Source organism: Pavona decussata, unplaced genomic scaffold (genome assembly GCF_977016875.1).
Source record: "Pavona decussata unplaced genomic scaffold, jaPavDecu1.1 SCAFFOLD_2, whole genome shotgun sequence".
In the NCBI taxonomy this organism is placed as follows: domain Eukaryota; kingdom Metazoa; phylum Cnidaria; class Anthozoa; order Scleractinia; family Agariciidae; genus Pavona; species Pavona decussata.
In genome coordinates this window covers 140,001-166,572 of record NW_028145426.1, presented here as the reverse complement: position 1 = coordinate 166,572, position 26,572 = coordinate 140,001, and the positions used below count along the sequence as shown (strand labels likewise).

At 38.7% G+C, this 26,572-nt stretch overlaps 2 protein-coding genes and 1 pseudogene across 2 annotated transcripts in view; all 3 read left to right on the top strand.

The window, feature by feature from the left end:
* Window positions 1-25,565, top strand: part of LOC146489840 (C-type mannose receptor 2-like) — a 62,990-nt gene extending 37,425 nt beyond the window's left edge. The window contains exons 9-12 of the mRNA XM_085129576.1: window positions 625-990; window positions 3,635-3,835; window positions 24,449-24,771; window positions 25,353-25,565. Of these exons, the coding sequence (XP_084985702.1) occupies window positions 625-990; window positions 3,635-3,835; window positions 24,449-24,771; window positions 25,353-25,565 (1,103 nt within the window). The remainder of the gene's footprint in view (window positions 1-624; window positions 991-3,634; window positions 3,836-24,448; window positions 24,772-25,352) is intronic.
* The window catches only part of LOC146489833 (uncharacterized), a 204,203-nt gene that overhangs the window by 50,569 nt on the left and 127,062 nt on the right, over window positions 1-26,572 (top strand). The window lies entirely within an intron of this gene.
* Window positions 13,707-18,390, top strand: LOC146489841 (uncharacterized; annotated as a pseudogene).

Here is a 26,572-nt window from a genome sequence, read left to right as displayed (position 1 = left end):
ACTACTACTGCTACTACTGCTACTGCTGCTGCTGCTGCTGTTGTTGCCCCTGCTGATGCTGCTGCAGCGACTACTAATACTACCTCTACTACTACTACCGCTACTACTTCTACTTTTGCTGCTGCTTAATTTAACTCAGACGCTGCACACGAAGTTGTAGATTAATCCACGGGAACCTGCCACTAAGAAACCAAATAGTACCTTAACAAAGTAACGAAATCTGTTGAAAAAAACAAGTTAATGTCTCCTTTTACAATTTATATTGTCATTTTAGTTGGACCTTAGTCAATCAGGTTGATCTGGGTTGATATCCCTGATTCAGCGAGTAGATCCAATACCTTCCTGTTATAAATGTTGTATCTACCTGTATAAATTTGGTAATAACCTCGCTTTTCTTCTGGATCACGAATTTCCAAAAACTCTTTACTTCTTCCATAATTTGTTGGTTTATTAATTTATTTATTTTATTTTATTGACAGTATTGGTCACTCTTTAAATCCTACTTTTTTAAAAATGGCATAATATCAAGGAGAAAATTCAAAATTGTATGACTGAAATTAAAATTTAGTTGTCAAATTATTTCTGGAAACCTTGGTTTTTTTTTTGTTTTTGTTTTTTTTCTAGAAAAATGCCCGAGGGGCTGGGTACCAGTGATCAACAGTTCTTGTTACGGATTTTCGGACAACAGACTACCGTGGGATTCAGCGAAATCTGCCTGTGAAGAATTAGGAGCAAGGCTTGTGGTGTTGAATACAGAAGCTGAACAACAAGCATTTGCCCCTTTAGTAGCATACGATACGTGGATTGGTTTGCACAGGGATCCGAGGAACAGGTCACGGTGGCTGTGGGTCGATGAATCAAACACTGATTACACTAATTGGGACAACAGCGCCGGAGGCAGTGGGGATTGTGTATATTTAATTAGTTATTCATCAAAATGGTTCGACAGGTCCTGTACCTCTTCTTTAAATTACGTTTGCGAAATCAGTGGTAAGTAAGATTTTTTTTATAAGCAATTAAACTACGAGCTTTCTATCAGCGAATTGTGCTGAGTTCAATTCCCCGAGTTGAAAATAAACAATCAGACTGCTCGGCAGACCCCCTTTCATCTTGCTGTACACTCATGGAAAATAAAGACCGCTAGTCAGTAGGTAACTTAATGATTTCGATCGAAAAACGGTAATTTTTGTCTAAGTTTTGCTATTCTTATCAGTGCTAAAACATATATAAATATCTTAAATTCGCAGCCACCTACGAGGTTCAATGAGCATTTAGAGTGTTTAATTTTTGCTACGGTAAAAGACCTTTGAAGATCATGAGAATTTGAAGTTTTGTTTCCCTTGAAATTATAGCGAAAATGCGGGAGCAGCCAAACTCGGCTAACTTTTAGTCTTTAAAATCGCTTTAACAGTTATTTTAAAGCGTCTGACTAGAACTCAAGTTAATCGACCCTATTTAAAATAAATGGCTATGAGATATTATTGCTTTGGTAAAAGCGTTTCCTTAAAAAAATAACCAAATATACATTACGGCTGATGTTCCAACCACAGTTTGACGTCATCCGTGAGTTATCACCGTACAGATCCACGGCAAAATGGAATCTATTTGTTTTATGCAATGACCAAGACATTTCGAAAGCGAACATGACGTTGACTGAGCTGAGTCAAAAACTTTGACCCCAATTTTTAGACTACTGGAAACATGTAATTGTGATCCTTTAAATTAGATCACAATCCAAAATAATTTTACAAACAACGTTTCAAAGATCTGGGCCCGGTAACTCGAAAGTCTATTAACGTTAATCCACTATTAAAAGTTAACTGAGGTTTTCTGCTCTTTCTTTAAAAAGATTTTTTAACTCTAATGTTAAACTGGTGGAAAAGAAAAGTCAACGTCAAAACTGAGGGACAAAAGGCCTTTTGAAAAATCTTTATTGTTCTGTATTTAAACTCGAACGAAAGTTCTCGTTAATCCAGGATTAGCTTAATCGGGCTTTGAACAACTGGGTCCGGATGGTCAGTTGCTTGTTAGTATATGCAATCGCAATGAGTCCTCGTAGAATTAAGGATTAAATTTCACGCGTATTTTAAAAGTTTTCCCAAATTGCCCGAGTCGTGCAATTTGGGGAAACTTTGAAAATACAATTGAAAACTAATCCTTAATTCTACGAAGACTCATTGCGATAACGCGTTTATAACATAGACTGCAGAATTTTCTTGAAACTCCGAGCCACTTCGTAAAACAGTCAGCCTCAGTCCGGCGTGAAAACACTCACCCACAAGCAAAACAAACAAACAAACAAACAAACAAACAAACAAACAAACAAACAAACAAACAAATAATTCATCTGTTTCTTAGCCCACAAAACAGACAAAATTATAAACATGTAATTAAGAGAAAATACAAGTTAATTCATGAGCAAACTAACAACAATAAACCAAATGTTAGGCATCAACTAAAATAATTTTATTCACCTGCAACTGTGAAGCTTTCTACCGCTTGACAATTAATGACTACACTGTGAACAGGCTCCCAATTGGGGTATAGGGCGAAAAGGAAAATCGGCAAGTAGGGCGAGCGAAGCGCGGTATGGGGGCGAGAAAGAAAGAAAGGGAGCCTGTGGACAGCCAATCAGGAGCAAGACTTTCGCCGCTCGACCAGTCGGGAGTGAGTAATTTTGCCTTCGGTGAAATGTCTTTTGTCTCGACTCATCAGCATTCAGTAATTTTGCCCTCTATGTTATAAAAGCATTAAACAAGAAAAATCATTATCAAGAATGGAGAAAACGTTTAATGTCAGAATTGAAAAAGAGTTGAGTTTAAATAATTTAATCTAATTCGATAACATTCCTGCCTGCTTTATTGCAAGTTATGTAGCGGACAAGGTAACACAATGGACAAGAGCAACGACAGCGCTCTCAGAGGTCATGTTCTCCCTTCCTTTCGTTGACCAGAAAACTACGGAAATCACAAGGAGACAGTTACAAAGTCTTAGTTCTAAAATCGGTGTCGCTATGCAACCTGTTTTCAGCACTGTGAAAGTCTGCAACATACTCAGGACTAGAGAGCCAAAACCGAAGGTCATAAACAAGCAATGCGTGATATATTATTACAAATGTGGTCTATGTGAGATGGACTATGTTTTATAATATGTTTTTACCAATCAACACCTCTATCAACGCATTTATGAACATACAAGCTCAAGACCTTCGACTGGGAAACATATGAAACAACATGGGCTCGAGAAATCGACCATCGCAGACAATATTTCGGTCCTAAAACAAACCGGGATAAATTTGACTGCCTTGTTTATGAAATGTTGTTTATACAAGAGCTCAAGCCATCGATAATCGTTCAATCTGACCCCATTTGGGCAAAGATATCTTGCTAGCGTATCGGCATAAAATCATGCTCGCAGGAATACCATCGAATTAGATTCAATTATTCAAACTCAACTCTTTTAGAAACTCCGACATTAAACGTTTTTTCCGTTCTTGACCTTAACCTTATCCTACCGTTAAAATTTGTATTCTCGATATTTTTAAGTTCCTCAGTTTACAGTTTTATTTTCCCTATAACTCTACCTTTTCTTTTCTTTCATCACTGTTTGAACTTTTATCACAAACACAACTCAGTAATAGAACTCAAGTGTGAAAAACTTTCTCTGGGGAGTGGTGTACGTGTTTCTCCTTTACACTGTAACTCCTCCAATCAAGATTATGGCTCAATTTGTTCCTTTTCCTGCGCTCTTGGCCATCAACTTAGCGGTCCTTCGTCTATTATGTGCGGATTCAAGGGAGCCTGGAGCGAGGATGTTAACACAGTCTACTGTAATGGTTTGTATTAAAAGTTTGCTCTGTATCATTGGACAAGTTTATCATAATTATGTAGTGTTGTTAGTCATTTGGGAGTTTCATTACCAATAAGTCTTTTGAGGTACGTGCAAAAATAGTACCTGCTCTCCTCTTTATCCGTAAAGCAGCCAACAAGAAATAGCTAGAAACTACGAAAGCCGAGGAGGGACTTCCGACTTCTGTTTTCCGACTTCCGACTTCCGACTTCCGACTTCGGATTTCTGACTTCCGACTTCCGACTTCCGACTTTCGACTTTTTTTTTAAATTTTGAATTATTTATTTATTTTTTTTATTTTTTATTATATTATTATTTTTTTAAATAAACTCTAGTGAGCAGTACACAGCAACAGATCTTGTAAACTTCTTTTTTTTCTCCTACCGGTTTCGTCTGATAACAGACTTCGTCAGTGAGTTAGAACAAGACAGTGAGGGAACATATTTTATACCTAATCATTGTAGTACAAATCACGTTTCAACAAGAGTGTGAACAGCGAAAAAACACCCAAAAAGCATTACGTGCAGGATATGAACGAAATCCTGCGTGACGCTGAAAATGAGCAATATTTAATTTTGGGGCTCACGGATTTCACGTTAAATCTTAACGTTAAATCTTTAATGAAAAAAACTACCTCCAAAGAGACGGGACCGCAATGGCTACAAAGATGGCAGTATCCTTTGCCAATATTTTCATGGCAGAGATCGAAACAGAAATAATTGGCCGTAGTGCTACAAAACCGCTTATATGGAAGAGATACATCGATGATGTCTTCTCTCTATGGAACGTAAGCAAAAATTAAAAACCAATTTTTTTTAGAGCTAGTCAACAACTATCATGCGACCATAAAATTCACGGCTGAAATTTCAGATATTGAAATCACTTTCCTTGACACATGTATATACAAGGGCGAAAGATTAAAAAAAAAATCAAAACTTGACGTGCGCACGCACTTCAAACCGACAGAAACGTTCCAGTACACGCATTTTTCTTCCTGCCACCCTCCAGGCGTCAGGAAAGGCTTTATCAAAGGCGAAGCCTTAGGACTTCTCAGAACAAACTCTTCAAAAACGAAATTTGAAGAAAGCATCACTCTATTCAAACAGAGACTACGCAACAGAGGTTACCCCGATAACCTTATAGATAAAACTCTCTCAGAAGTCAATTTCTGCGAAAGAATGTCGGCACTACAAAACAAACAAAAAACGCCAGAAACACTTTGCCGTTTGTTACACTAGAGTTCATTTAAAAAAAAAATAAAAAATAATAAATAAATAAAAAAATAAATAAAAAATTAAAAAATTAAAAAAAAAAGTTGGAAGTCGGAAGTCAGAACTCCGAAGTCGGAAGTCGGAAGACGGAAGTCGGAAGTCAGAAGTCAGAAGTCGGAAGTCGGAAGTCGGAAGTCCCTCCTCGGCTTTCGTACGAAACCGAGAAAGGCTCTAGAACGTGTTATGGTAAAAAATGAAAAGCATTAAGCTAATGTGAAACTGTTTTGGTGAAAAAAAAATAATAAGTTCTCACCAGACTGAATGGACATTTCCAAAAGAAATTACCCAGAAATAGCTGCCTCGTTGATACTTAAAGGTGTATGACCATTAGTTAATAAGTGGCAATCTTTTTCATGCTCTTATTTATGGAGGTTTCACATTGCATAAAAGTCTGTTATCTGATTACAATTCAAGAAAGAATTTGTTATAATTAAACAGAATACAAAGACATAGAACACGAAATTAAACACATAAAACAAATAAATAAAAAGCCACCCTTCTTTATGGTTTTAAAGCATCGAGGGACATAGAAGGCATTAAACAGCTGAAGGAAGTGTCGAGAAGGTTACGGAGTTTTTTAAGTTACTAGTTACATTTAAGTTACATCTAGAAAGCAAAGATACATTTGCTTTTGAAAGACGCTTATGGTAATCTCATTGAGTCCAAGGAGAACAGGATTTCAGAGAATGCAATTTATGGCTCAGTTGAAGCTGCCATCATTTCTTCTTCAACCGCGGTCTTGTTCATTAAACTTTCTCAGGTTTCTTCTCAGTCAAAGCTTAGTATTCCACCAGTGAGGAAGGTGCAGGCTATGTTTGCGTGTTGTCACAAGGCAATTTTATGTGGTATTCTTTCAGAGAAGGCCCCTCGAGCTCAGATTGTTTATGGATTACAGTGTATATAGAGGATATTACACGGCGGCGCAAAGATATGAATGTTATTTTCGAGTAAAAACAATACTTTACAAACAAGTGCAGCTAGTGAGTAAAATATTGTTTTTAACACGAGAAAATAAAATCCATTTCTTCAAGCCACCGTGTAATTTTCTTTTTATTATATGAACAATAAACATACGTGATGGAGATTGAAAAGTTGGATTTAATACAAATTCTGGGCATTTTACAAAATCTGAGCTTAATACAAAATACTCGGTGCCCAAGGTATAAAAATATTTAAACAGTCAAAATACAAGTGAATGGGACAAAATGCATGTGAACTGGCATGGTTTAATTTAGTAATAAAAAACTCCATTACTGACTCTGACTTGAATCATCAGATACGGTTATTTTCAGTCCCTTTTCACTACGAATCCGTGAAGGCTATTCAGCACGACCGGAATAAACTTCAACATTTACCGTCCCGATTTTGCAGTTTTGAAATACATGTAGATGAATAGGGTAAAAAGCGAGCCGACTCAGTCTTCTCTTCTATCAAGACAGTTGACAAGGTTTTTGAGGTGCTATCAGTGTTAGACAACACAGCAGAAATTTGTTGTTGTTTCTTTTTGGATAAAGTTGAGTTGTTGTTCAACGAGTTGACGTTATTATGTCCAGTTGTCTGGATGATTTCGTTTGGAGGTACATCATTATCCGCAACCTTCTGAATCAAATGCTTTCTGGTGCTGTGATTCACGAGTTTTGTGTCCGTTTTTAGTCCTGAGTCTTTTATCATGCTCTTGAGTATGTTTCTTAGAGAATTGACCTCTAGCGGGGAGCATTAAAACCGCTCTTGACCTGGTTTCGGGCTTCCGATATTAACAGCAAGATAGAAAGGAGATTCGTCGGTCATCATGTCTGCAGGGCGGTGATTTTTGTAGGCCAAGTAAATACTAATAGAACAGCGATCTGGGTTGTTAATGTTTTCGTACATTTGAGGTTTTTCTCCCTCAAATTTCGAGAGTTTTCACCAGTGCGCGTTTTCGTTTGTCTTTCCTTACTGAACTCGATGAAGAGGTTTCCCTCTGAATCAGTCTTCAACTGCAATTCACCCCTACAAAGACCTCTCTGTTCTTTACCAGGCCTCATCCCGAAGTAAATATAGTTGTTCCACCATAGAGCATTAAGCAGAGCTATAGGAGAGTCAATTCCTAAGACTCTGCATCTGTAAAACGTCGCGATATCTTCATCTGAGAACGGATCCGATGCATTGGGTCGGTTTCCTTTGCCGATAGATTTTAACTGCTTTTGTTTCTTCTTCAAAATATCTTGTGCTTCGTGGAATTCCTTTTCGTTAAGAACAGAGAATCCATAGTTAGAGGAGTCGATACTTTGGAGAAAAGCTCTGATAGATGAGGGCTCATATTCGTCGCCGTTGTTGTTGTTGTTGTTTTTTTTTTTTCAATCAGCAGGGGTAATATTCTCTATTTCTCTTTTCTCGTCGCAAGTTTCGATAAATTCCCTGAAAATCTTTAGATCATAGAGTGTTTTCTTTTTAGTTATTATTATTACTTGGGCGGAGCCCAAGGTATAAAATAGGATTTCTTCGTCAGTCTCAAATAGCAAATAGGGGTCTATTGCGCGTGCGCTACGTATTGGGGAGTCTGGGCCTGTTACTTAGTCTCTCCTGTATCTGTCGATGGATCGCGAAAGTGACACAGTTTAAGCTCTCCTTCTGTTAAGTGGTATGGGTACGTAGTAATATTCATAAACTTTGCAGCTGTTCTCGAGTGGCGGTGATGACTTTTCGGAAAGTAAAGGATGATTTCAGTTATTGCGAAATGTGATGCGTCAGGAGCATAAGGGAGTTGAGGGATTCAACTAAGTTACTTGTACCAGTGGACGGAATTAAAAATCTACAGTGTGTCTAGCTGGGCGACATGTTAAATGCGAGAGTGTGTCAATAAAACAGTAGCAAGCAATGATTTACGACTTGAAACCGTTAGGGGAATAATTTAATGTCTTTGTTTTGGAGGCAGAGATGACCATTTGACTATGTCTACACTTTATTTGCCGCTCGCTGTTTTCAGTTTCTCAGAAGTAATGCGTTAGCATCAAAGGTGATAATTTTTTGCACTATTCTTGTCTATGTACTCAATTTTTTAAGAAAACGAAACCGCGAATCTCACGTTTGCTTTCTAAAAACAGCGAGCAAGCACGTAACAGTCAACGATTGGGACGTTTTTGCCTGTTTTGATAAATTGAGGCTAGTTATATCACATCGAGAGATACCCATGCATAACACAAGCGGTAAAATAAGTTGAAAAACCGAATGAATCTGTGAGACAAATGCGATTGAAAGCGTGATTTCTGAAGTGATAATGATTTAACGATCAAGACACTGTTTATTTATTTAGCGGTTTGAAGAGACATCTCATTGGTTACTTAAGAGTGCGTTTTTTTTTTTTTTTTTTGGGGGGGGGGGGGGGAGAAACCGACAACGGATTTGTGATCTCATGTCATTCGGATCATGCCGCATCAAATGAGCAGTTCTCTGGAACAGCCTGCCCTGTCATGTGAGAGAAGCTGAATCTCTTAGTCAATTCAAAAGATTAGTTAATGTTCATTTTTAACGTTAGAGTACTAGCTAGTATACACGGCATTCATGAAAAACAGGTTTTAGTTAGATTAGTTGTAGTCAGGTATTGAATTTTGTTTAGGATAGTTAGGTTATTTCTAATTTTTATACTCCTGATGGATTTTACCGTTTTTAAATAAAGATTTATTGATATTGATTGAATTGCATCGAATCCTTGTCCAGAGTGGATTCGTCGGTTCCTTTGATGTGGCATGATCCGAATGAGCAGAGACAAGAGACTATGAGGTAAGAGAGCGAATCCCCCATACATGCCCCTCTTCCTATGAAAATTTTTTTCAATCTATTTTTGTTTGCGTTGCAATTTTAATGTCGACATCTTATTGGTCAGTTAGAGTAACGTCATTTAATATTAAACTCAAAATAGCATGGCGCGAGCTAATAAAAGATTGAAAATAATTATCATGGGGCACAGGCATTCGCTCTCTTACCTCATAGTCTATTGGCTGAGATCACAAATCCGTTTTCGGATTCTCCCAAAAAAACGCACCCTTAAATGACGGTTTTCGACACCCAAGCAAGTCGATATTGCGTTGCTGTTTTACATAGAAGACGTGACTTAGTTAAAGTGACAAAAAATTTCGCCTAGTACGCTCATTCCACATACAAATACACATGCCGTTCGCGGTAGACCCACGCTAAAAAGATGTTGAGCGCTTTCGGAACGGGTCGGTGTGCGAACTCAAAGTAAAACCAAGAGATAATCAATAATATGAAATGGAAGAATGGACAGATTGTTAACAAAGCAAACCATTTTCGTACCTTTTGTGGTAAATGCAGTGATTTTTCTCATTGCTGTGTTAATTTATTCTCCTCTTTTTGTATATAATCGTGTAGTTTGGCATGTTTCACAAGTACAATGTTCCCGATTGTGTATCATCAGCAAAACCTTTTGTAATTGTGTTTGATGATTGTAGTGATGTGTTGGAGAAAACTGTAAAGGTTACTGTGCCTAGTCTACTAAAGGAAAATGGCGTTCCAGTGGAAATAAACGTAATTTTAGTGAGATTTCCTGAAGCAAATCTATTTTTAGCAAAAATAATCGTGTTGGATTTCACAGGTGTGTGATCGCGTCGAAAGTTTCGACGCGATTGTACGCCCAGATCGTGTTACCAGTGAAAAAGCTGAAACGTCTGCCACAGAAAGTCCAGAAAATAAGGGTTGTACGGTGGAACGTTATTTACACAAATACTCATATTTCGCCAAAATTCTTCATTACCAGCGGAACCACAAATACTCCTTTTTCGCCAAAATTCATCATTATCTTAGATGCACTTCCTGGTTACAAAATCCGACATGTTTAGTGAGGGAGTAATGTTTTATTTTGTTTATTCATCCTTTGCTTGACAGTTTCGGTTGAACTACATCACGTTTATTGGCAAATACAAAGTGATGCCTTAGCCCATCAGCGAGTCTTTTTCGTTCACCTGTCATCAAATACTGAACTAACGTGCATGCTTAGATACTCTTAATGCAACGACGCTCAAGTATACGCTCCCACAACGTCTTGTTTTATTCCGAACAGCAAACTAAGTTCATTTAATAAATAAGGCGGGAATCGTGACGTCATTGGCCGATATGTCACTCGCGAGAGTGACATACGGAAATACGTCACTTGGGTCCCGGATGTAGTGGTTCATGGATTCTACGAGTGTTTTATTTTTCAGTAAAACGCTCCTGTCCATATAATAAAAGAGTATATCTCCGAGGAAGGCATCTAAGTTTTGCAGGATATTTTTCTGTAGCATGCCACTGGTTAAGGGTTTGTGAGTATTTGTTGGGTTGTTAGCGCTTCCCGTTAGAGGCAGTTATATGTTGCTGGCCAGTTTTTTAGGTCGCACAAAGCAAGGGCTTTGTTGAATGCTTTTATTGCATTTAAGTATCGGTTGACAAATCCTCGGGTTGATGTTCACGTTGGTAATCGAGTCCTTAACTGTACATCAGTCGACAATTATTGCAAAATTCTGCTTTCATTGAGGTTGTAAAAGAGATTTTCTGTTATAATCGGAACCAAAATTTCAGTATCCAGATTTTCTACGTGCCATCGGAACAAAATGCAGCTGATGAGCCTTACAGAGATGTTCTGACCTGTACTGCTTGCTTTCTCATAAAGTTTGGCTGTGCTTAGAACGCTGTTTCGGCCCCCCATAATTGTTAAATATGATGCAATTTTCGACCAACCAGATCAACAGAATCTATATAATCACCTGAGTAATTATACAAATAACATAATACAGATCTGCCTTTTATATTTTCGGAACAGAATTAAATAATGAGCAAGAATCTGTGTCTTATCACGTGATTTTCGATTTGAGTTTAATAGACCTTGCAGATAATCTAATCTCTAAATGTAAAAAAAGAATGGCAGGTTGGGTGAGTGATGAGGGCGAAAGCTTCTAGTGGGCTGTAGCATTATTTCATTTTTTGCATTTTCAGTTCTTGCATTTCAAGTCTTTTCTGAGTGATTGTAAAGTATTTTTTTTAACAACGTTTTGGGCTTTTATTTGCTGTTATAACAAATACATGGGGGAGTTTCAGGCTCGAAAAGCCTACTTTGTCACATAAGGTTAAAACTTTGGCAGAACACAACAAAATTTGTCAAAAGAAGCTTTGCTTCTAAGTTTTCAATAGGAAATAACAGAATTTATAACATAGCTTTTAAATTCGTGTAATCAAATGCAATTGTGCGTGCGTCGCTGATAATGTCAGCAAACAAATGCCTCGAGAGAAAAATTTAAACAACCACGTTGAAAATGTTAAAAAAAAAAAAACAATTAGTCCATGGGTCAGCGTGCGTTCAGCGAGAAATGAAGCACTCGGGATGCTTAGAGAGCACTTAAGAGCCACAGTCTGTAAATATCGAGAATCCGGCGTCAGTCGTGAAATTTTCAATTCCTTCATATTCTGCCCAAATAACTTCTATAGTGAGTTATTTTCGAAAACACCTTTCAGAGGACCTGAAGCGCTTTAGTTTTTTCGAAATCTAAGAAAGTTCGAAAAACGCCATTTTGGCCTTCCGGCGGCGTCGAAACTACAATAAAATTATGCATTTTCTTTTCGCTCGTCCAGATCAACGCAATAACATCTATCAATGTACTTTGGTGAACTCATAACAGATCTCTTGATCTCCCTGAATCACTAAATTATTTTGAGAAAGCTGTTGAAAACTGCTTGTTTTTGGCTGTTACAATTACCCTAGTTGCAGCGCTTTCGCGGTTAAGGTAATTTTAGCTAACTTTAACAGCAACGAAAGCCCACTGGTACATGTAATTTGAAGTTGAAACTAGTATGGTCTTAAAGCCCATTCTTTATAGTTTGTTGTATAAAAATTGCTAAGGCGGCCCGATAAAAGTGTCCCGTCGAGAGACGGAAACGTGAAGTGTACTTTCTGGGATTTCGACCTTTCACGAAGCGAACATGAAGCAAGCATCCCTATTTCGAACAGAACTGCACATTGTAAAATCTACCGATGGAAACCTGTTTCGAAATCTTGGATGCATCAAAACAGTCTTGTACTCAAAGCTACAATCCCTTTTGATTGAAAATATTATTATGTTAGCGCCTGTGGAAAACAGGAGAAGTGTAGTTCAAGCCGTGAAATATGTAATTCAACGCCGCGCCGAGCAGATATCTACGGTACCACGCACGTGTACACGACGCAAGATTGCTATTTCGTTCCGCTATTATTTTACCGTTAAAACTAAAAAGAAGATCCTCAACATGCATGTTGTGGTCTCCCTTCGTTCATTCTTATCTCGAGATTTTTAAGCTCTGAAGAGAACAATCCACACGCAAAAACAAAACAAAACCAAACAAACAAACGACTTTCTGGAACGTTTTGTAGAGGGAGAAATCTGGACCATATGGCGTGATTGATCAACTATAAAAGTAACTTTTGTACTTGACGGAAGATTATTGCAATACTCCAGTGTAAATTTTATCACAGCCTTTGGAGAGAACAAGTCTACCTGTTTGCTAACTATACATATATATAGAAGCAAGTTTGTCATACATAACTATAGAAGCAAGGGATTCACTACATTTTCTCAAGGATTGAAAAAAGACCGGTAAGGTTGACATTGTTTTGTTTACAACTACAAACTAAGTAATGAAGCTTGTTAACAGTTGCTTTCCCGCGGTACTTTGACATTGCTGAAAGTTTGTTTTTATTTTGTCTACAAAATCATTTGATGTACATTATACCTTACCACTGGAATATAAAATACATGTGCGGTTGTCTTAATCAACTGAATACTAAATCGGGCCTGCATTTGTAGCTATTTTTTCTTGGAATTTGATCGCCCTGTTTGTTTGTTTGTTTGTTTGTTTTTTTAGCGTGTGGCGTGTTCTCTTCAGAGCTTAAAAATCTCGAGATAAGAATGAACGAAGGGAGACTACAACATGCATGTTGAGGATCATCTTTTTAGTTTTAACGGTAAAATAATAGCGGAACGAAATAGCAATCTTGCGTCGTGTACACGTGCGTGGTACCGTAGATATCTGCTCGGCGCGGCGTTGAATTACATATTTCACGGCTTGAACTACACTTCTCCTGTTTTCCACAGGTGTTAAAATAATATTTTCAATCAAAAGGGATTGTAGCTTTGAGTACAAGACTGTTTTGATGCATCCAAGATTTCGAAACAGGTTTCCATCGGTAGATTTTACAATGTGCAGTTCTGTTCGAAATAGGGATGCTTGCTTCATGTTCGCTTCGTGAAAGGTCGAAATCCCAGAAAGTACACTTCACGTTTCCGTCTCTCGACGGGACACTTTTATCGGGCCGCCTTAGCAATTTTTATACAACAAACTATAAAGAATGGGCTTTAAGACCATACTAGTTTCAACTTCAAATTACATGTACCAGTGGGCTTTCGATGTATTTATGCTCGTTGCGTCGGAATGGAGATTATGTATCATGTGAACCGCATTGAGGCGTGTTCATCACGCCTATTGTTTTGGTTTTGTATAAATTGTCTCTCCACGTGTTCTGCTCTCACTTTAGGTCTTTTCAGTGCCTTCAATCGATCGTCGCTTAGTTTTTGCTCGTATATTATGTCCGACAAAGACGGCGAGGTAGATCCGAAATTAATCTCTGGTGGGTCCTTCGACGACTTGAGGGCTTATTTTGATCAGAAATTTTCTCATCTGAAGCGCGAGCTTTCGGACGATCAGGTTAAGTCGTCCTCATCCTTGGTAAAGAAACTGAAGTCAGAGACGAACTTAACATTTAAGTTTAGCGGGAATAAGAAGCAATTTGAGTTCAACAACGAGACCTTGGAACAGATTACGCAGAGTCTTTCCTTTGTGGATTCACTGAAGTCCTTGGTCGACCTCGAAAACTCCGAGAATCACCAAGTGTCTGCCTTGATTCTTAAACTTGACGATTCCCTCAACTCAGCCTCAAAGGCGATCAAGCGAAGGAACAAGCTCATCAGAATCGCGGATAAATCCGAGTCAGGCTGGGCTGCAGTTGATGAATATCTTTCTGACGAAGTCGCTTCAGGTTCCGAAGACGAGAAGAAGATCCGTGCTGCTGAGCAGCGAGCACTGAAAAAGAAAAAGAATGCCCGCATTGCGAAGTCGGGACAAAAGTTAAGTATTTTTATTTGTTTCCTTTTCCCGTTCTTTATGTCCTTTAGCGTTGGAGTTTCGTATTTGATGGCACTGCTCGACCTATTCCTCCAATACAACAATAAATTCATTATTGCGTATTTGCTTGTGTTTGATGTTTGATTACAGAGTTTAGAGCATAAATAAGTTATTTTCGGTACGCAGTTTAGAAAATAAATGTATTTATGCTCGTTGCGTCGGAATGGAGATTATGTATCATGTGTACCGCATTGAGGCGTGTTCATCACGCCTATTGTTTTGGTTTTGTATAAATTGTCTCTCCACGTGTTCTGCTCTCACTTTAGGTCTTTTCAGTGCCTTCAATCGATCGTCGCTTAGTTTCAGCCTTTTTCCTTCATTTTTTATAGGTTTTTCAGCGCCCGGGGCCCTCATCTGGCTTTTCTTCTACTGTTTCTTCCATTACTCCGCGAAATTTCAACAATTTTCGTCCTCAAGCGTCAAAGATCGCCTTCGATAAATCTCGTTACGACATCTGCTTCGCCTGCGGAAAGACAGGCCATTGGCGAGCAAACTGCCCAAACGCACTGACTTTACAGCCGGCGCCGGATCGACCTACAAACAACGGCAAAGTTATCAAAGCAAAGAGAGTGCCTCTTCTGGGCAGCAGTGATGCGATTTCTGTTCATAACGCGGTCAATGATACTCTGGAAGGTATTTCAGACGTGTGTTCTGTTATTGAAGAGTGTTATGAATTTGAGAATTCACCTACTAGTGTTCAAGCAGTCAAGGGTAGGCTCAGATCTAATTTTAGTTTTTGGTTGCATACTTTAGGCGCAAATGATTTCACTCTCCAGGTCATTGACAAGGGTTATACCATTCCTTTTTATTACAGTTCCCCAGATTGCATTTTTTGACAATAACCATTCAGCCCTTGCGCACTCTGATTTCGTTTTAGAGGCTATTCAGGAGCTTCTTCTGTCAGGTTCAGTTGTTCAGGTATCTACCCCTCCTCATGTTGTAAACCCTTTGTCTGTTTCCATACAGAGTTGCGGTAAAAAGAGGTTAATCCTGGACCTCAGATGTGAATAAACACATCTGGAAGGAGAAATTTAAATTTGAGGACATTAGAAATGCCTCTGTTTATCTTCCTTTCGATCATTTCATGTTTAAATTTGATCTTAAATCTGGCTACCACCATATTGATATTTTGCATGAACATCAAACTTTTTTAGGTTTTTCCTGGGATGTTAATGGGGTAAGGAAGTTTTTTGTGTTTACGGTTCTCCCTTTTGGGTTATCTTCTGCCCCATACATTTTTACTAAGGTTGTCCGTGTTCTTGTTAGGTATTGGAGAAGTCATGCTATAAGAATTACAGTTTATCTTGACGATGGGCTCGGTTCTGCCCGTGATTTCGCTTGTTGTGAAGCTGCTTCAGCATTTATTAGGACTTTGCTTCAGCTCTCCGGTTTCCTTCCCAATGACAGTAAATCCATTTGGCAGCCAACTTCTTGCTTAGTGTGGTTGGGTTATTGTATTGATTTATCCATTCATACCATCACTATACCTTCCGAAAGAATTCTCAGTGCTGTACTAGTAATTGATTCAATTCGTTCCCAGTATCCTTTCAGTACCGCTAGGAAATTGGCCCAGTTTGTTGGTAAGATTATCTCAATGAGTTTCGTTTTTGGTAATATTACTCGTATCATGACAAGGTATTCCCATTTTGATATTTTGAGAAGTCCTACGTGGGATGTGAAGATTTCCCTGTCGGGTTCAACTCTTAGCGAACTTAGTTTTTGGAAAGAGAATATTCCTTTCCTTAACAGCAGGCGCCTTCTGTCTGTAAAGCCTCAATATACCCGTGTATGTTATTCAGATGCGAGTTCTACGGGTTGTGCCAGTTACGTCTTAGATTTTCATAACACCTTTGCCCGCAAGATGTGGAGCGTTGAGGAAGCTCAGAAGAGCTCTTCTTACAGGGAGTTAAAGGCTGTTTCACTCGGTTTAGAATCTTTTTTGCCCTTAGTCAAAGGGCACACTATCAAGTGGTATACTGATAATCAGAGTGTTTCTAGAATTGTCGAAGTGGGTAGCATGAAGGAAAATTTGCAACATCTAGCTTTGCGCATTTTTAGTATGTGCTTGCAAAATTGCATCACATTGGAAGTTGAATGGATCCCGAGATCGGCTAATGACAGAGCTGATTTTCTTAGTAGAATTGTGGATTATGATGATTGGCGGGTAAACAGGGACTATTTCCTTTTGGCTGAGGAGAAATGGGGTCCTCACTCAGTAGACCGTTTTGCAAATCACGAAAATACCCAGTTACCCCGCTTCAACAGCAGGTTTTGGTGCCCTGGAACAGAGGCGGTTGATGCCTTTTCTGTTTCTTGGGTGGGGGAAAATAATTGGCTTGTTCCACCTATTTTTCTCATTCCCCGGGTCATCAATCACATTGTCGCACTTGGCGGTTGTGCTACACTTGTTGTTCCACATTGGCCTTCCGCTCCATTTTGGCCACTGATTTTTACGGATGAGGGCATGTCTCCCATTTTCTCTGATTTTTTCGAGATCCCTATGGGTACCGATGTTTTCGTTTTGGGTAATTATAAGAATGCCCTTTTTGGATCACAAAATTTCTGTTCAGGGGTTCTGTTTTTGAGGTTTTCCTAGAGAGGCCTTATTTTGTAGAATTTGTTATGCTCATTCCGCATGGTTTTTAGTGTTGTGGGATGCACTTGGATCCCCCCTGTTTTTTCGTTGACCACTTGGTCTTTTTTCATAATGCTGGGACCACTTGGACCCAACCTTATTTTGCCACTTGGGCCTTTTTGTTTGGCAATGTTTTTGCTGCTTGTGGGACCACTTGGACCCAACCTTATTTTGCCACTTGGGCCTTTTTTGTTGGCAATGTTTTTTGCTGCTTGTGGGACCACTTGGCCCCTATATTATGTTTCTGTTATTATGTTACATGTTTTCTATATTTTTCTTATTTTCTTATTTTTTTCTAATTTTCCTTCAGATGTTAAAGCAGCTGCCAGCCGGACGTATGGCGTTCAACTGTGTGAGAAGTTTTGGCTCACTGTCTTTAATTCTAGAGCTGATAACACTGTTATCAATTATTGTCAATCATTTTGTAAATTTAAGGCGTGGTGTCTGCTTAGCTCTGGGAGTTTTCTTTTCTCCCAGCTACTTCAGTTACAGTTTCGTTGTATTTGCATTATTTACTTGAGAGTTCTTTAGGTAGCTCCACTATTCAATTCGTCTTCTACGCTATTAACTGGGTGCACAAATTAGCTGGTTTTGATAATCGTAATCCATGTGACGCTTTTATTGTAAAGTCTATTGTTGAGGCTTCACGTCGCGTTCCTCGTAAACCTGTTCGTAAAGCAGAGCCCATTACCCCGGAGATCCTTGGTCTAATTTGCCGGCAATATGGGGAAAGTAGTAACTTACTTGATATCAGGTTTGTCTGTATGTGTTTACTTGCTTATGCTGGGTTTTTCCACATTTCAGAGCTTCTTAGCATTAGGAGACCTAATATTGTAACCGAAGATCGTTATCATAGGATTCTCATTGAAGTTAGCAAGACTGACAAGTATAGAGAGGGTTCCTCGATCTATATCGCTAAGACTGGGAATGTTACTTGTCCTTATTTATATCTCATAAAGTACTTGGAAGCTGCCAGGATTCCGTCATCTTCTCAGAATTATATTTTCAGATCCTTACGATATGACAAGAATTTGAAGACCAATGTTTCGTCCTCTAAGCCTCTCACCGCCAGCAGAGCGGGGGAAATTCTGAAGGAGAAGCTAGAAGCCATCGGCTTAGACCCCCATAAGTTTAGCAATCACAGCTTTAGGTCCGGAGGGGCTACTTCCGCGGCTAATCTGGATCTCCCGGACAGGCTTTTTAAAGTTCACGGGAGGTGGAAGTCTGATTCAGCTAAAGATGGCTATGTTCACGATAAAGTTGAATCGCGTCTTATCGTTCCTTTGCATATTGGCGTGTGATTTAAGCAGTTTTTGTTACAGCTTGTTTACATTATATTCTTTTTGTGTTTTTTCTTCTATTTGGTTTTTTGTAAAGGTCGTTCGGCGGTTCGTATTTGATGGCACTGCTCGACCTATTCCTCCAATACAACAATAAATTCATTATTGTGTATTTGCTTGTGTTTGATGTTTGATTACAGAGTTTAGAGCATAAATAAGTTATTTTCGGTACGCAGTTTAGAAAATAATTGCTGTTAAAGTTAGCTAAAATTACCTTATCCGCGAAAGCGCTGCAACTAGGGTAATTGTAACAGCCAAAAACAAGCAGTTTTCAACAGCTTTCTCAAAATAATTTAGTGATTCAGGGAGATCAAGAGATCTGTTATGAGTTCACCAAAGTACATCGATAGATGATATTGCGTTGATCTGGACGAGCGAAAAGAAAATGCATAATTTTATTGTAGTTTCGACGCCGCCGGAAGGCCAAAATGGCGTTTTTCGAACTTTCTTAGATTTCGAAAAAACTAAAGCGCTTCAGGTCCTTTGAATAGTATTTTCGAAAATAACTCACTATAGAGGTTATTTGGGCAGAATATGAAGGAATTGAAAATTTCACGACTGACGCCGGATTCTCGTTATTTACAGACAATGGCCCTTAAGAGCAAATGTTACCATCGGTCAAACATTTGGTGGCAACAGCTCAAAAATCAATTCGGCCCATATTCTCAAGTTAGGTAGACCTCAATGTGAAACAAATCACTGCATAGTTTGTTTAGCTAAATATCGATTCATTTTCGAGAAAATCGATAAAAATCAAATTCTGTGAAAATGCCGCTTCTTGAGCTTGTATTTTGGGGCGATTTAGGAAGCTTCGCGTAACGAATTAAAACACTTTAGAGAAATAAAATCCATCAAATTTTGTACAATGATACCAAAATGTGTGTTACAAGCAATTTCAGCAATTCTCGACAATTTACTTTCATAATGTGAATAAATTTGTCCGACCTACTTTTATCAAGATGAAAAATGGGCCAAAAATAACCTATTATTTCAGCATGTGGTACTGAATAGAATGCCTCAAAAAATTGGATTTTGAGAGCAGAAGAGTTGATCTTTCAGATTTCCGAAGGACTTTATGGGGAAATGATTCAGTGTGATGTAATCAAATTTTGAATTTGGATAAATTGCACTATTTCAACTGATCCCGTGAAGTCACCTCGCACGCAACTATTAATGTTTCGATGATTACGTTTAACCTCAAGCTAATTTGACATAATAAGTTACCTTTATGTTGTAAAAATCAAAGATGAAGGCTATAGTAGTGCTGTCTCACCGTTCGATACCAAATACACACCGCCAGATAACTTGTTCAGACAATACAAATGCAAAGTGTCATGTTTGTTTTGAAATGCGGACGTGCTGTTTAGATGGGAAAATTTTCCGATGTTGTTTTCGAGAAACGAGTAGCTTTTAAAAATGATTTTCGTAAGCCTTTCCGTTAAACCCAGTTTTAAAGTGAACAGCAAACCAAAGGCGAACAACAAGCTATTTGTTTCAGCTCTCTTGGAGTTTATTTGAAAGGCAAATAATCCGTCTCAATTTTGACAAGCCGGAGCAATTTCCAACGTTGGATCATGAAATCAAACGGTCTGTTGAATTCCTTGATCATGAATTATAATTAAAGGATTTCACTTTTAAATAATATATACATCCACTTACATTTTCCTCATGGACGAACCTGGGCTTTCTTAAGTTGGATTCGTCAACAAGGTAAGCGAAGGAAACACGTTCAATCGTTGCGTGACAAATTCCTACTTCCGGGATTCGGGCCGGAAGTTCCTAGGCTAAGGGAAGCCACTTTTAACCCTCACCCCTTGTAGCCAGTCATTCAAAACTAGCTATATTTCAATTTAACTTAAATGTAGCATCTCAGTGTTCATAATCACTCAAACAGATCACACCTGACCAGTAGTCTTGGAATATAATACTAATCACAGCCATCAATCACTCGAGTTGTTCGATCCCCAAAGCACAGAGCATCCGAGCCTTTACAGTCCCAAAACCTAGGTCATTGTTTTGCGCGCGGTCAGAAAGGCCAATACACACGTTATGCCAAAAAGAAAACTGTCGAACTCATCTTACCTACTGATATTCGAAAACACGCTCTTGCGTTAAATGCTATTCAAAAAAGAGTGAATGAGAGGAGCCGATAGAGCAACTTCTGTGCCAGCGATGGAACAGAATCGCGTACCGGCCACGCAAGCTAAAACTTATGCAAATTTACCGCTTTACGTAAATTGTTTACTGAATTAACTTCAATCTGTGAAAACAGTTAGCCAAACCCACCATTCGTTGGTGATCTAACTATGGCCAAGACACTTAAGAATTAATGAGGTGCCGTAACTTCTAGCTACTGCAGGTTTTATTTAGGGTTCTCGGAGGTTTATAGCAGGAAACAGAAAGAAAAAAAACGTGATTCAACACTTTATTTGCTTATACTTCACCTTGAAGTAAAAACGTTCAAGCAGTCTAAGACGTATGGTCACCAGAACGACATACTATTTCCCATAAACTAATTATAAATCACCAGTGCACGCTGGGATGGGGGACTTCCTGCTAGAAATCATAAACGTCACAGGGTGTGCCTCAATTCTCCTTTTGTGGGCGTGGCTCTTATTCCTTTTTTCGCCAATTTTGACAACTAGTTATTTTTCCCATCACATATAACAGATCTTTGAAATTCACATGTCTCCCATGATGGACAAAATCTGCCTTCTGCTGCTCCAGTGTTCCTCATTGTTAGAACATTCGGCAAGACAGGAATCGATAGTATTTTTTCAAGCTTTGATTTAACCAGCGATGAGAGTATCGTTTCAGCTTCCCCTAGAGCAATCTCATCCAAGCATGCATTAAGAGTTTGTCGCGCTTTTCTAGTATAAAGCCTTTTTTCCTCTCGGAAGCTTCTTCCCATTGTTTTTTCCAGATAATGACGTTGTTTGAAATCAGGAACTCGTTCAGCTTTTCCCTTGGTGTTAAGTTTTTTTCTTCAACAAAAGATGGTTCATAACGGCTTCTTTCTAATTAATAACATAGGACTTGATACTAGCGTAAAAGAGACTTCAACCTCTTCCTGTTCCTCCTCCTCTTCCCCTCCTCGTCAAATTATTCTTTTTGAGCCACAAAAAAAGAAAGAAAGAAAGAAAGAAAGAAAGAAAGAAGGAAGGAAGAAAGAAGGAAGGAAGGAAGGAAGGAAGGAAGGAAGGAAAGAAGGAAGGAAGGAAGGCAGGAAAGAAGGAAGGAAGGAAAGAAAGAAAGAAAGAAAGAAAGAAAGAAAGAAAGAAGGAAGGAAGAAAGTTGGAAGGAAGGAAGGCAGGAAGGAAGGAAGGAAGGAAGGAAGGAAGGAAAGAAGGAAGGAAAGAAAGAAAGAAAGAAAGAAAGAAAGACACAGAAGGGAACAGGGCGGGAAAGAAGTAGGGAAGGAAGGAAAGAGAAAGAGAGAAAAAGAAAGAATTTTAAATATCTATAACAATATAAGGAAGAGGGGTCAACTGACAATCGGAAGCATTAAACCCAGTGTCTTAGTTGGTAACTTTTCGCCGGCGAGAACAAGGGAATTTTTTTGAGTAAAAATGGGCTAAAATCACGCAACTGTCCTTTGCATTGCGAATGCCGGAATACGTAACGTAGCCACCACAACGAAACTGGTCCCAACGACAATCTGCGGAGACAAGTCATTTCAATGTGCTACACATATTGCAAAAAAAGTAGCAGCGTTGCGTTTAGTCACCAGTCCCCTAGTTAGACTTTTACACGGATCATAAAGATTGCAGGGTGTGCCATAGTGTGGGGGGAGTTACCTATCTCTTTATTCTTTATTCATCTCCACATAATACTAACTGACTGACTGACGGCAAGCTGATAATAAGTAATGTGGTTTAAAGCTTACCAAGTTTAATTTACTCATTTGTCTCAGTAAGCTTGCTTTAATAGGTCGAGACTGTAAAGTTACAGTGGCTGTCTCTCCTTTCTCTGCTACAAGCGCCCTGAGGGTTTTCCGACATGTTGCGCAAATACCTATAGGAAATCAAGTGCTCCGCGCTAAGACAAGCGAGTTCGAGAAAAAAGGCAAGGTATGCAAAAAGTCAACTTACCTGAGCCTACTTGAAGAAATACTCCGGCCAGTTTTCTTTATTATTATTATTTGCGTATCAATTTTCCCGATTCCTCGGTCGCATTTTGGCCACTTTTTGCCCCTTTGGTCATGAGTGGACAATACCTCTGGCATTCTGCACCTCGCATTTGATCCCCTTCTTCAGCCAAAACCAAGCTTCTCGCGATGCAAGGGACAAATGGTCATAGAATTTATGTTTCCAGGATGAGTAAATATCTCTACTCGGCTGAGAATAAGGTCAACTTCGTCCTTTGGACCCAAAAAACCAAGACTAGCCATATGATTGAAAATGTCTTTTGAACAGGCCAGCGAAGGGATGATTTGTGTTTCTTTTTTCCTGTCTCTCGTGTCAAATCCAAAAATTCCTGCCACGAGAGACTTATAAGAGCAATTCGCGCAATAACACGCGCCGTTCTCGGTGTTTACAAACGTTTCACTAAACCAGTTACTTTAGATTAATCAATTAGAAGCAAAAAAAATGGACGGATGTCTTAAAATGCGGACCGCCCTCTCGAATTTGACTTAAAATTTTATTATTTAAAAAACGTTAAAAAGGATGCTTAAAACTCCCGAAAAAACAATTAAAATGATTTTATTGTTTTTCCCGGTTTCACGGTAGCAGTGCCGCGAAGTAGTGTTTTCTACAGTGATCCTATTTTATTATTTATTGCCTTTTTGGCTTCTTTTGATTGCTTCTACTTTTTGCCTTTTTTTATCGTTGATATTTCAAATACAAAAGCTCGACCTGTGGTCCGCCTACTATGTGTTCCATGTTCCAATTTTTAAATTTTCCGATGCTTGTAAATTTCACTTGAACTCCCTCTGAATTAATTAGTTGTTTTTCACAATTCAAGAAACACGGAAACACATGTATTTTAATTTAAGGACGTTTGGTCCTTTTTTGCGCTCGCTGTTCTGTTCAACACTAATGTTTCAGCCAAGACGATTTACGAAAGACGTTTGAAGGCCATTTTTGAGCCGGAAAAATGAAAACAGAGAATGTTCGCATCAAAAACGTCAGGAAGTAAACAACAATGGTACAGTGCCGCCATATCGTGGGAAGTGGTCCTTCAGGTTGGTTCGATTTTTTCACGAAGGAAATGGTAATTGCAGGACTGCAGTCTTTATCTTTGATTTGTAAACAAGGAGGAGTTTGTATGCTAAATTAGATTTCGAATGAGCGTAAACTGCGAAATAATATAAGTTGGTCGTGTATGTGTACAGTTGAGGTAATTCACCGGATCAGTTGAAACTGCGCTATTTATATAACTTTAAAATTCGATTTCATCGCACTGAATCATTTCCCCAAAAAATCCTTTGGGGACGTAAAAGACCAACTCTTTCCCTTAAAAAACACAGATTTTTAGCTAATTACATTCGGTACCACATGCTTTAATAATAGGTTGATTTGGGCTATCTTTTCATCTTGGAAAAAGTAGGTCGGTGGAATACTTTTACATTTTAAAAGTAAATGGTCAAAAATTCCTCAAATTGTTTGTAATATACACTTTCGACATCTTTCCACAAGATATGATAGTTTTTATTTCTCTGGAGTGTTTTATTTTGTAACACGAAGCTTCGTAAATCGCCCTGAATTTTATACTCAAACAGCGGTATTTTCAGAGAATTCGGTCATTATCGATTTTCTCGAAAATGAATCGATATTTAACTAAACAAAGTATGCAGTCACTTGTTTCACATTAAGGTCTACCTAACTTGAGAAAATGGGCCGAATTGATTTTTGAGCCGTTGCCACGATATTTCAAAAATGTTTGATTTTTGGCAACATTTGCTCTTAAAAAGCTAGAGATGCTCTCGGCACTTTTACGCATCTTTGGTGCTTTCCAAACTTCCCGCGTGCTTCATATCTCGATGGTTTGAAATTATAGCTTAAACTTTATCGTTTGTCTCACGCTTGTGTCACTTACATGTATGCGTGGATTAAAGACTCAGCTAACAAAACATTTCCAATTCCACTAACATTTTTCTTGATAATGATAAGAGTGAAAAGTAAAGTACCTTTCTTTGAAACAAAATTTGTATTTATGTCAATATGTAGACTGTCAAGGTGCTCTTGGTATCGCAAACCGTCTGATCTCTGATGGACAAATGAGTGCCTCTTCACAATGGGATGCCAATCATGGAGCCAGTCAAGGAAGACTCCAAGCCGCTTCAGGTAAAGGAGGCTCATGGACAGCTCGCAAAAATGATATCCATCAATGGCTGCAGATTGATCTTGGAAATCATCAAACGAAAGTGACACGTGTAGCAACACAAGGAAGGAATGGTCAAAATCAGTGGGTAAAAAAGTACAGACTGCAGTATGGTGAAGATGGTGAAAATTTCAAGTTCTACAGGGAAAAATTGCAAAATTATGATAAGGTAAAAAAAAAAAAATGATTTCTTCATCAAAAGAATCAAAATAAATTCCTTAGTCTATTTATATCAGATTGAAAGAGACAATGGTTAAAAGCTAACTGTTTCGGGAAACACAATAATTACCTTCCTGGTCACTTAACAGGAGTCCTTAAAGATGCACCAAAATCAGTGTAGCTTAGTCAAAGTAATGGGAAGAAAGACGTTATTATTCTGCATATTTACTAAACTCCTGCTAGCCTTCCTAAATCAATCTTTAGAAAATGTGGCCATTTAATTAAGAGGGACACCAGCCTATTTAGATTGCACACGAGAATTACAACTCTAGGCATTTTATACTCTGCAGCTCGAATTTGCGTTTAGCGAACGTGCCTCCTTTTGTTACTGAGCATACGTTATGTGCATCTCGAGATTTTCCGCCCCCATCGATTAAGTGCCCCCTCCTGAGTCCTAAATTTGAAATAAGCACCTCACCTCAAATACGCGTGCCCTTCAGTTAAGTGTCCCCTCCTAGGGCCCAAATTTCAAATAAGCATGGAGTTCAAGAATTTGAAGCATGTGATCATTCTATTGTTTTTGCTATCAAGAAAGCTGTAATTGTCAAGGCTTCTGCGGAAGATCGTGACGGGAGATCATTCAAGCTATACAACAAAGAACGATTTTGTAAGGACGTGGCTGATATTCGTCGGGGTATTATCGAGTATTTTGGTGATATAAATGATGCCGTTTCTATTTGGAACAGTTTGTTAATGGATTTTGCAAAACCAACAACGGTGGAAAAGACTCGAGTGATCTCGTAGCAGAAGATGCTGTTTTGGTTTTTTTCTGCATCGACACCACTCGAGCTAAACAAGATCTTGCAGCGTAATTTTAGCATTATTTTAGACTGGTATGCCGATAAAAGATTGATCCTTAATGTTAAGAAGACCAAGATAATGCTTTCAGGAAGCATGACGATGTTATTAAAATTTGACGACTTTGACTTTTCTCCGGAGGGCGGACAAATTGATTTTGTTTCAACTTTTAAATCGGCTCGGCGTCGTACTGGACCAAAAATGGAACTGGAAAATACTTGTTAACAAATCTATAATGGAAACTTGGCCATCGGTCCTTGGTGCTTAACCGTATTTTACAGTATCTTAGATAAAAGAACTCGCATAGCCTATTTTAATGGCTTGGTGCTTCCACAGTAAGATTATGCGGACACCACTTAGGGAGACCAGCCTCGTTTATAATCAGAGATTTGCCAAGATCGCAGGTGACAATTTCTCGTTAGCCGAGGCCCTGACATCTTTGAAATGGCATCCGTTTCATGGAAGGCGCTTTGGACATCGATGTGTTTTTGTTCAGAGTGCGATAAAGGGAGATGTTCCAGAACATTTTGATATTTTTAGAACCCTTTTAAGACGATCGCATAATTATAATACTAGAAATGGTTTTCTACCAAGACTTCCCAAGCCGCGAAGGGAATGGGGAAGATGTAGTACATACTTTACAGCTTTGAACGATTGGGCTTTCCGCTCTAACGAATTAAAAAGACCTTTGCCTAATGCGTTTTTTAAAAGTCTGCTGCGAAGCCACCATTATGCATTCTCGCAATGCGGGATGGCGTCCACGAATCCTTAGAGCGTAGTTTGATGCGAGTACCGCCTTTAATACGGTTACCACTATTCACTTCTGCATTCACTAGTTGGCTCACAGGAGCCTTTGATTATATCTTATTCTAAGAGAATTTTTATGTTACTTGTTTCTATTGGTTGTTTTTTTTTATTTTAGAGGGCCCCCCTGAAAACCACTTTTATGTGAT